Genomic DNA, 12,241 nt, shown 5'->3' on the forward strand with positions numbered 1-12,241 from the left:
TATGAAGTACAGCATTTAGGCAAAATGGCAAAAACAATGTTTGGACCAAAGTCAAGTCAAGGTGAAGGTATGAATGCCATTCTGAGAAACTGCCAAGGTCCCAGCACTCTCTCCCTATCTGCCTGGAAAGAATATTTATCTTCAATTAATGTTTCAGACACACAGGTTTTGATAATTTATTAGTATATCTTGATATTGTCAATATTTGTCAAGATGCTCAAAATTATATCACTGGTTCAAACAAAAATGGATTTATTCCCACTTTATGCCACTTACTCAAGACAGCTGAATTTGACACTCTGAAAATGTGCTACAGAATGCTGAATAAGTTTCTGTAACTTCATGGTTAACCAACAAAGGCTGGAACAGTTAGAAGAACCTCAGGTATTTAAACAGGCTGCACTTCCAAGCCACTGGGAAAAAACTTTTTTTTAAAAATCAGTTTTTTTACCCTGCCTTTCCCCATAACTTAATTGGGCTTTTATTTTTTCTGTCTAAAAATGACACTCAGTAAAAGCCAAAGAGTGAAATCCAGCCAGCTGATGAATAGTTGGTGAATGAGTCAGACGTACCTCAACACTCTCCAAGGATGCTGACCGTCTCAACTGGCTTTTAATATTTGCTTTTGCTTGCTGTTCTTGTAAATATTTGGGGGGTTCCAACTTGGTGCCCTGGAATTCTGGCTTTGTCCGGCGACCATAACACTTGGCTCCATTGGTAAACTTGGGCTTCACTTCTTCTGGAACAACTAAGAACTCAAAAAAGAGTCTACAATTAGTGCAGGCATTGAATGATGTTAGGCTGTTTCTCCCTTCCCATTCCCAATTAATTTTTTTAACCACCTAACAAGTCACTTCATAAGCTATAATAAATCAAGGACTGATTTACTTACATTGTATATTTTTATATCAAAATTAACATACAACAAATGCTTCAGAATCTGTGCAGTATTTTTGAGTTACTCTTATTTAATTGAAGGCCAACAGTTTTATGTGCAAAATGTATCCAAAGTGACCATAGCCAAGAACCACCCTGGATTTCTCACTCTTCTGCTAAGCAGCCCAGTACATGGGTGAACAAACAAAGTTAACACATCCAGGCGGCAGTGCAGAAATGCTGATATACCCACATTCTAGAAATGAACACTCATACAAACAGATTATTTTATTTGTCATTTTTTAAATGCTGGTAAGAAAGCATTTTAAACTCCTGAAGTCTCCTCTGCTACCATCTAGGGGGGGAAATCTTAGCACTGAATGGTTCACCAACAAAGATCTTGTATTATAACAGTATCTGATCCAGAGTCAAAGTTCATCATTCATTACCTCAAGACTTTCAAGAATGAGCCCAACAGGCCATCCACAATCAACTAACAAGTTTGGACCTACCATTTTGGAATCTTAGCTAACTGCTAAGTAGCAACACCATTAAGTGTGTGGTAATCTGGGTCACACAACTAGGAAGTTTGTAAGGGACTAGTGTGAAATAGCAATTAATGCACAAGGCTAGAATTGGGGAACGCTAGGTTCAAATTCCCATCCAGCCATGAAGTTTGCCAGGGATAATCATTCTCAGCATAATTTACTACAGAGCATGGCACACTTATCCTGCACTCGTTAGAAGAAGGAAACAATAAAAGTGAGACTGAAAATAGTAGTGGTAGATACTTATCTACTTCAGGCTCCCCCTGTTCTGTACCATTCCTATCACAGGATCCTCAAGACTTATAGCAATGGCATTGGGTGGCTCACTACGTAGCATCTGCATCTGCCTTAGTTTTTGCAAATAGAGGGTACCTTAATAGTCTTTTCTGACATCTGCTGCACTAGAGTAGTAACAAGAGAAGGCACCACAAAAGTTGCACCTATTCTATTACATTTTTGTCCTGTATCTCCTCCAAGGAATTCGAGCAAATTTTCTCCTCCTTTATGTCCTAGTCCAACACTTAAATCCACTGTTTTCTAAGACAAAAAATGTGTATTTTGACTTTAATAGTTCTGACAGGGCATGCCATCAATCCTTATAAGATAATTTCATTCACTTAATGTAAACTGTGCACCTATTGATACAGAACAGAGACACTGCTAGAAAAACTACCTGATGGTTAAGATGTTTTAAGATGGTTTTGCACATGAGAACATAGCTGCCATGGGCTACTTGAAGGAGCAGCAGTTATATTCCTAACAGGGAAGTACATATGGACAGATAGTAGAAGCACCAGTTGAGTAGCAGATCCATTCAGTGACATTTGTAGTGGTTAACCCACAACTTAGTGAAAGGTCAAACAGGCAACTCAACAAAGAAACTTCTACCACATCACTTTTTTAAAAACCCACCTGGCTCCAAGTAGCTGCTCTCATCATCAGAAACACCAAGATTGATGCTTGAAGACAAAATGGTCACAAAGCCTTCCTTAAATTCTTCAAAGTTAACCTGGCAGGATGACAGGCAGTGAAAAGTACCATGACAAGTCTGTTCCAGAGTGGGATGACAGCTCAGCTACTATTTCCTTTCCTGCAAGAAAAACTAAAATGGGCAGACAGGGAACAGGAAGATGCCAATCCCCAGAAGAATTCCCTTTTCATATTGTCACTCCAAAATTTACACATAGAACATCAAGTACGAAACACAAAAGAACCCATTTACCTTCTTGTGAGTGAAAAATGGAAGGCAAGAGAAAAGAGCAAGGAGAATTAGAATCCATCCCACCCAACTGAAAATTATATGCAATGCCTGGATAGTGAAGTCAGGATACTGACTGCCATAGTACATTGATAACAGAGACAGGTCTTCCATGATTCGTTAATATGTGGTGAGGTCTCATAAGGACGAATTGTATTCCCTTGATAACAACCAATCAGATACTAATTGGCTTTGGGGTGTATGGCAATTATATGTGCATAGCCTCAGATACTTGGTGCCAGTAACCAAAATATCGGACAGTAAACCAGAAAAGCCTCTTTGCCCTGCCCCCTGAAGAAGGATGTGGAACATAGAAGCCACTTCAGCCTCCAGTAACTGCAGTACAAGCAATTCTTTTTTTATATCTTTTAGAACTACAACATTGCTACTGCTAATACAGAACAGCAGTGGTGTAACCAGATCATTTCTTTTTTCAAACAGTTCATTTTGCTAACTGGATCTCCTTACAATGCTATTTTGTTTTCTCTTCAAATAAAAAAGGGGAAACATACATGAGGTCCTACAGTATCAAACTAGAATATTAAGGCAAATCACATGTTAACAAAATCAGTTTTGAATTGTAGTATATCCCACAAATCAATCTTTCTTTTTAAAGTCTTTTTATTGTTTTTTAACATTGTTTTTTAACATTGTTTTTTAACATTATTTTTAACATTGTTTTTTAACATTTATTAAACATACAAGAAAAAGAAAAAAGAAAAGTAAAATAATAAAAATAGACATGATTACATCAAAAAAGAGAGGATATTTAAATTTGATTATCTTCTGTATCCTCTTATGTATTTCTATCCAGAACTTCTTGATTTTTTTACAAGTCCACCACATATGAAAAAAGTTCCAACTTCTTCATTACATCTCCAGCAGATACCATCATGTTGTTCAATCATCTTCTTAATCATTTCAGGTGTAATATACCATCTAAAAACATTTTATACCAATTCTCCTTCAGTACCTGACTTGGAGTGAGTTTAATGTTTTTAGTCCATAATGATTCCCACTGTTGAAAAGTTATCTTTTCCCAAAAGTTTTGCATTCTTTTTATCATGCATACTTTCACTTGTTCCATTTCTGTTTCCATTTTCAGTAGAATCTTATATATTCTGCCCATCAAATGTCGTTTCTGTGTTATGATTTCTTTTTCAAAATCTGTTAAGTCGTGTAGTTTCCCATTCTGTGAACTTAATTCAGATAAAATCTGAAAGTATGTCAACCATTGTATTTTGCTTCCCTGTGTCATTTTTGTTGACCATGATTTAATTTCCCCTTGTTTGTTAATAATTTCTTTGTATATTATATTGCCATTCTTCTTCAGAGTTTCAACATCGTAGTGTGCTTTTATTGGAGATTTTTGAGGTAAAGTTGTGGGGCTGAGTCTTAAATGTGTTTTTTTCCCATATTTTGAATAATCCTTTTCTTACTACATGTGAATCTTTTTTATCAACTCTTTCTTTGAAAGTGTTCTTTCTTGCCATGAATAACTATGTATACCCGATGCAAGACCCACAGTTTCTACTTTCACCAGATTGTGAGCTGAGTTTAGTATCCGATCAGCAATCTAAGTTAGTCCAACTGCATAATAATTTAATATGATGTTTGGCAATGTTATTCCTCTTCTTTTTTTCCCCATTTTGTAATATTTTAAATCTTACTCTTGGTCTTTTATAGGTCCAGATAAATTTATTAATGTATGTTTGCCAAGTATTAAGAATCTTCTCATTAATGTATATGGGCAACATTTAAAATAGAAAATTCATCTTAGGCAAAATATTCATTCAACACTAGCTATTCTTCCTAGCCAGGACAATTTGAGTTTGGACCATCTTTGTTGATCTTCTTGAATCTTCTTCCAAGTTATCTCATAATCATCTTGAAATAAATTGTTCAGTTGGACATTTATGTTGATACCTAAGTACTTACATTTGTTGGTAGAAACATCACAACCAGTTTTCTCTTCAGTATCTTTTACTTCTTGCTTGGTTAAAAATCTTGTGATAATTTTTGCTTTAAAACGATTTATTTTAAATCCAGTGAATTGCCCATATTGTTCTATGTGATCCATCAGATGTTTTATTGAAGAATTATGATTAGGTATTGTCAGTACCATGTCATCTGCATAGCTTTTCATCTTATATTCTTTACCATATATTTTCAAACCTGTGATTTTAGGATCTTGACTGATCCTTGTTGAAAGGAATTCTAAGACTAGCATAAATAGTACTGGTGATAGTGGACATCCTTGTCTTGTTCCTTTTTCAATTTAAACCTCTTCTGTCTGGGCGCCATTGATTCAAATTCTTGCTTTTTGTCTAGTATATATCCTTTGTATCCATTCTAAAAATCTGGGGCCACAATTCAAATATTTCAGAATCTTTAGCATAAATTTCCAGGAAATATTGTCAAAAGCTTTTCTGCATCTAGAAAGATAAACACAGTCTTCTTTTTTCATATTTGAAAGTTCAAAGGCATCAATCACATATTGTATGTTATCGTTCATAAATCTTTTAGGAACAAAGCCTGTCTGATCTTCTTGAATCATCTAAAGAATGCAGTTTCTAAGTCTATTAGCACAAATGTAAGCAAATAATTTATAATGCACATTTAATAATGATATTGGGCTATATGACTGTGGTAGTTTTGGGTCATTCCCTTCTGTATATATTAAAGTCACATGAGCCTCTTCCCAAGATGGAGGAAAATTTCCCTTAATATGAAGTTCGTTCATCATTTCTTGTAGAGGCACGATTAATTTCTCTTCCATGGTTTTATAATATTCTGCCATTAAACCATCAGGACCTGGGCTTTTCCTTTTTTATGGCTTGAATTAATTCAAAGATAGATATACTTTTATCCAGCATATCCCTGTGCTCTTCTGTGAATTGTTTCATGGGTGTTTGAGCAATATAATCTCTTAATTCTTTTTCATAAATCTATCTTTTAACACTATTTCAGAAAATCTATACTTCTTTCTTTACAGAACTACAGTAAGTCAAAACAGCAGACATCTGAAGGCAAGCAAAATTTCACAGATGATGATGTCTATTGTTTCAATCATTCTTACTTTGCCAGAAATCACACTTTACTGGGCCACAAGTTACCAGCCCATTGCTATGATATAGCTGTTATTTCAGAAACAGAACATAAAACTGTATGTATGGGATGACACTGTGTAAATACAGGAACCTATGTTACAAGTTCATATTTGACTCCTACAGCAATTATCCCTGTTGCCACTTCAATGCAGCAAAAAAGACTGGATTTTTCAATCTCATGTTCACCATTGTGAACTTCTTTTAATGCTTGGGGCTGACAAGGATCATGGACTGTTAGAAAGTGCTGCAAGGTGACAGGAAAGCAACTTAGTTAGTACATGCTTTGGGGAGCATACATGAATGTTTGACAGCATTAAAGGGATTCAGAAAGCCACAGCGCCAACAGAAAGGAGGAGGAGGGACTGCGTAATTATTTTGTGAATGGAAGGGATAGGGGAGGATGGAGATAAAACAGTTTACAGAAATGCTTCTCACAGCATTCATGTGCAGAAGAATTGCAACTACTCACTCTAGCCAAGGGGTTATTTCCTAAGAGTGTTTCCAAGAGCAAGGGTAGCTGTATTTCCAGATGCAATTTACGGCATAGTTCTGTCAGCTCCTCTTTATCCAAATATCCAGCGCCTGTGGTATCACAGCTGTCGTAAACATCCTTGAGTTGGGACTCATATTTGTTCTCTCCTTCTTCCATCCCATAGTATACAGAACTCTGCCTATGAGAAGGGAAAAAGACATCTTCCAGCTAAGGCTGTCACATAATTAAGGCAGACTGTATGAGTTTAATAGTGCAACCTGTACTGGAGCTGCACTGTCAATCAAATTTTTATATGCATTAAAACAGTAGTTTGAAACAAAAAGCACATTTGTTTTTGATGGATGTGTGGCCTGCCTCATAGCAAGCATCTCAAAGAGATTCTCCTCTTTGTCAGACAGAAAGGGAACCAGTGATGGCCACCTACAGGCTTTATACAGGAGTTGCATTAAGAACAACCTTTATAAAAATGTGCTGTCCTAAAGAGCTTCTAAACTGACATCCCAATCCAGGGCCCCAGACAGTCCGGGACAGAACTGCTGCAGGGTTGCCCTGCCGCCTACAAAGGGCAGAAAAAGGCAGAAAAAGCAAAAAAAAAACACCCACCAAAAGGGTGGCATAAGTCCAGGATCCAGGCTGTGGCACAACTGCCTGCAAACCTGGAGTGGAAGCCAACTAATGTCAGGTGCACCACCGGGAACACCCCAGCCTGCCCCGCACAATGTCAGCATCAACTGGAATGCCAGCACAGTTCCGTGGTGACCCAGATTTCCTGCTTTTACTGCCATGGAGCTGAGGAGCAGCTGGTTACTGGTGGCTTTGCCCCCTCTGCTGGTGCAGGTGTGTCTTGTGCCAGTGGAAGGGGAAAATAAGTTGGTGCTCTGAAGTGCCCAACCTGGAAGCATCCTCCATCATCCAGATGTGCCAGCTCAAAATGCTGTGCTGGTGTGGACTAGGGTGTTTTCCGCATGTGAATTCACTTATATTTTAGGTGTTGTCAATTCAATTGTTTTCCACAAATTTTGTCCATAAGTTTCAATTCTAAATGTTGCTTTTGTTCAGTTTAGTCAATTTCATCTGGCCTGTATAGGAAGCAATTAATTCTGTGGGAGTACGCGATGTGGGGAATGACTACCCTAATTTTTTTTGTGTGCAGATGGTCTAGCATTGATCCAAATTATTGCATTATCTTTGATGTATGCTTAGCTCAGTGACTGGTCACTGCGACTATGTTTCTGTTTTTGATAAACTGCCCCCATTCTTCCCTGCAAATCTCTTCACATCTAGCCAAGCACAATTTTCATTACATATTGGAGAATCTCTCCGTTGCGAGTACGTTCAATGCATTTTCCCCTTTGGAGAAGTTTGCATTCAATCTTCCATTTTGCACCACAAACCAAGGCCCAATCCACCATTATGAACATCTGTATGCCCCCCCCCCCAAGAATTCCAGAGACCCAGGTATCAAGAAAAGAAAAGGCTTTTACTTCAGCAATGTTCTTGGCACTCAATCATTCATTTGCACCAGAGCTCCATCAACACTCTAACTTCAGGAAAAAATGAGAGGGGGGAATAGAGGGAGGGAAGGGAGGGGGAAATGGCTGACCAAGGGAAAGAGAAAATGGCTGAAAGGGAAGATGGGCTGCAGCAAAGAGGAGGAAATGTTCCACATGACATTGACAAAACTCAACCCATCCACACAACCTCCCTGTATCTCTGCCTGAACGTTTTCAGGATCTCTAAAGGAAATCAACAAAGCTGCTCCAATCCACCCTAAAAATGGAGGGGGGGGAGAAAATATTCAAGGGGGAGGTTGTTAGAGTAGAGAAATAAACAATGAATCATTATGATTGCATGCTTAAAAGGAAGCTAGCTCGGAAACAGATTGGGTAAAACATCATGGTAAAAGTGTTCAACAGAGAACAAATTAAAAAAAATTAACCAGAAATGTTAGAAGTCCACGTATAAATTGTGCCACTTGCCAGCAGGATACATAGAAAATTACTGAAGTGGAAAAGTCCAAAGTTAGGTGTTTTGCATTACATGAATAAACAAATGTTATAAAGAATCCATTTCTGATTAACAGAACAGAGAAAAGTAGCTTTGGATGCTTTTCAATAGTGGGTTTCCAAAAATTAGCACAAGATGTGTACTTATTTGCATGCAAATTAAAGGGCACCTAAGGGAATAACTGAGCATTTAAAACAGAACACTACTGAAGTCAGCCTGCACCTGTCCTGCAAGACTTCTTTGTTCAATAATTACAGGAAACCCCGTGGTATATTTAGAGATCTGTAGCATGCACTGTTTAAGTAGTATTTTGCTGCATCAGCCCAATATCTAATCCAGTAACCTTTGAAAGAAACTCAACCATCATAATATTATGTATTAGACAACCTACCAGAAATTACCTAATATTCTACCACTGATGGATTTCTAATAGAGAAGGCACACTGCTGCCAGCTTTAAAATGACTGCACTAATCCAGAAGAAATTTAGTCCAATTAAGAGACACATGGTATGGAATAAAACTTTATTTTGGTAGTGGTAAATCTTCTATAATCTATACATTTTTAATCAATTCTTCCTCTTCACATTTGAAATAAATCCACTTGCAGCACATGAACCGAGCAAATATTCTTGACTAGATACAACTGTAATATTTTAAGTCATCCTGAATTTACATTAATATCTTGAGGACATTAAAGAAAGTCACAGATAAGTGAAAGGGAGGAGGAGGAAGTAAAACAACAATTTCAGCATTTAATTAAACTTAAACCCCCTCCAGAAGGAAGTAGACTCCCAACCAGCACTCCAAATGACTCCCACACCAAAGAGGTTTGAGGATAATTTTCTATTCGTGTTATTTTAGGTGCTTGTTACAATTGCTCGGTGTATTCATGTTTCACAGTGACGCACAAATATAACATAAGAGCAGAATGCAGATAAAGAGCAATTTCCCCCCTGTTTGGCAATGTTACTTTCCCCCCTTGTCTCTCTCTCATTTTACCAAACAAGTTTCTTAGTTCTTCTAAAACAGAAGTCATCAGCAACTTTTAATGAAAATTATTCCAAGGCTTCTTTATTTTAGGTTTTGTTATGAATGTGGCTACCTCTTTATTTCGTTATAGTTTTATGAATGAGTCAAGCATGATGTGGTTATTACTGTTCAGAAAGGTTAACAGTAAAAGCTAATTAGAAAATGGACATCAGAATCTCCCCACAGCCTCTAAACTCCTTGAAGCATGGCCAAGGCATGTTTTTCTTTAGTATAGTCAAGAATTTCCTGTCTGCAAGTATTCCTGCCTATACAACAGCTGGCACTAATATGAGAAGATGAAGATTAGTTCTGCCTTTAAGGTAACCAATATGTGCGTGTCTACGCCAGAAATTTGTATCAGACAATCTTTAAGGTTTCAGTAACCCAAAGTTTTTTTCTCTCTCTGAAGTTATAAAAAAGCAAATCCAGAGTAAGCCGTGTAGGCACTACTAGGCAGGGGCGTACCTAGGCAAACTGGAGCCCGGGGACAAAACCTGAGTTTGGCGCCCCCCCCCCCCCCCCCGCCTGGCATATGGGCAGCCACCCTCCCCCACCATGACCAAACAATGATTTTTTGTACCAGCTCACAAAACACCTCCCACTCCCAGCAAAACATATATGGCTCTCTCCCCACCAACTCTTTTCCTAATTTCCTAATCACAACAACCCTATGAGGTAGGTTGTTAGCCTGAGAAACAACTCCAAGCCAGTGCAAGTTGGTATTAAGCATGTAAATCTCTCACAAATCACCCCCAGCAAAACATTTACCAAACAAATGTCAGCATCATCTCTCACAAAGAAACACCTCCAGGGGAATCCACCCCCCAAACAGCATCACTTTCAAAATTTGTGGGCTTTTAAATTAGGAGAGCTCAGATTTAACTTCTTTTAAATCCACCTTAAAGGGGAGAATCATGGGGGGTCCCCGGTTAAAACAAAATTGAAAGTGATGCTGTTTGGGGGTGGATTCTCCCCCACCCTGAAACAGCATCACTTTTGAGGGAGATTCAGATGAAACAAATACCATATTCGTCTGGAATCTGGGCAAATTTGGGCACATTCGGACAAAAATTGTCCAATTATGTCCTGCCCAAATATGAACAAATGCGAATGCAAGGTATTTGGGCTTTTGGGGGGTATTTTTGGTGGGTTTTTTTGCTTGCAGGGAGTGCATTTTTAAAGCTAGCAGCACCATGAGACTACCCTGATGATACCACCCAAGTTTGGTGATCTTTGGTTCTGCACTCGTTAGATGCCATCCAAAAAAGAGCTCCATGCAATCTCCTCCCCACTCCTCATTCCGAGGATCACCAGGATAAACTTTCTTTTTTCAAAATAAGTTATAGTTATAACTAATTTGCTTCTCCCCCAGATACACTATTTTCCCATGATCTCTTTTAGGAAAACAATTTTAAGAGTGTGTTTCAGTTTCACACAATAGTTTTCCATTCAAACAAAATGGTGATCGCAGTTCATTAAACCAGCATACAAAAAAGATAGCACTTCGTCTTTCAGCAACGCCAAAGCTCTTACTGGTTGCAAAATAAGATGGATGGAAAATGACCCTTTTGTTTTTCTTTCTATCCATCACGTTTCACAGGTAGTGCTGCATTGCTAAGGCTTTGCCAGTTGGTGCTGCCTCCTCCTGCCTCCTCTGTCAAGATGACATGAAGTAGGATCCAGTGGGAGAAGTAGATGGGGCTGCTGGCAAACTTCCAGTGCCCTCATCCTTCTACCCACCTTAGTGGAGCAAAGCGCTTCCTCTTCCAACTTCGCATCTCCCATAAAGCTGGTCTCGCCCCAGGGTCACATTACAGGGGAAATGAAGGGGTGGGGTTCCTCTCCTCTTGGGAAAGAGGCCACTATTAAAAGTGATCGGAACAGGAACCCCTTTTATAACGAGTCTTGAGTCTGAAACTTTTTTTCTCCTTGCTGTGCGGTCAAATAGGAAATGTTTTATTTCTCCTGCCCAAATTCACAGTTCCATGCCTCCTCTTCTAATATGGTACTTTTGATTCTCTGGCTGTCTGCCATTTTATGCTGATTCTCTGGCTGGCTGCCATTTTCTGTAGTTTCCAAAGCATGTTTTCTCATCTGCCATCATGGCTGTCTGCTGTTTCCTTCATCGATGTATAGTAATGCATTCATTATAGCCTGCCTATTAAACAAATGCGCTGTTACCATACCAACCAGGCATGGGGGGGGGGCTTCTCAGGTACCCCTGCCCACTTGCCAGCCTAAGAAGGGTGATGTTGGCATTGCAGAGATGGGAAATCCATTCTCTAGCAATAGACAGGTCAGTCTAAAACAGGGGTCTGCAACCTGCAGCTCTCCAGATGTTCATGGACTACAATTCCCATCAGCCCCTGCCAGCATGGCCAATTGGAGCAGCAGTGGCATAGGAGGTTAAGAGCTCGTGTATCTAATCTGGAGGAACCGGGTTTGATTCCCAGCTCTGCCGCCTGAGCTGTGGAGGCTTATCTGGGGAATTCAGATTAGCCTGTACACTCCCACACTGCCGGGCTGGGTGACCTTGGGCTAGTCACAGCTTCTCGGAGCTCTCTCAGCCCCACCTACCTCACAGGGTGTTTGTTGTGAGGGGGGAAGGGCAAGGAGATTGTAAGCCCCTTTGAGTCTCCTGCAGGAAGGGGGGGATATAAATCCAAACTCCTCCTCTTCCTTCTTCTACATTTTTAGCAATATAGCCAAGGAAGAATATGTTCTCAATATGAAACAATAGCCTTACTGAATAGATACTTATTTTCAGCCACAAGAAGACTCCTGATGTCATCGCATCCCTTGATTATCTTAATCCAGATACTACCTTCTGTAACTAACTTCTTTTGACCACCTTACAGTGCACTCCATTGTTTCTCAAACAATCCACCTGGACACTTCCCAGAGGTTGTCCTGACACCC

General features: G+C 39.1%; 1 protein-coding gene across 5 annotated transcripts in view; it reads right to left on the reverse strand.

The window, feature by feature from the left end:
* NINL (ninein like) overlaps positions 1-12,241 on the reverse strand; it is a 64,383-nt gene that overhangs the window by 34,513 nt on the left and 17,629 nt on the right. For 4 of the 5 annotated variants that reach the window (XM_048519689.1, XM_048519663.1, XM_048519679.1 and 1 more), the window contains exons 2-4: positions 6,262-6,463; positions 2,337-2,433; positions 573-748 (exon numbers count right to left, since the gene is read on the reverse strand). In XM_048519689.1, coding sequence (XP_048375646.1) covers positions 573-748; positions 2,337-2,433; positions 6,262-6,441 — 453 coding nt within the window. In that variant the 5' untranslated portion in view covers positions 6,442-6,463. The remainder of the gene's footprint in view (positions 1-572; positions 749-2,336; positions 2,434-6,261; positions 6,464-12,241) is intronic. The other variant, XM_048519670.1, reaches the window with a different exon arrangement.

This window comes from Sphaerodactylus townsendi, linkage group LG01 (genome assembly GCF_021028975.2).
Source record: "Sphaerodactylus townsendi isolate TG3544 linkage group LG01, MPM_Stown_v2.3, whole genome shotgun sequence".
NCBI classification, from domain to species: Eukaryota; Metazoa; Chordata; class Lepidosauria; order Squamata; family Sphaerodactylidae; genus Sphaerodactylus; species Sphaerodactylus townsendi.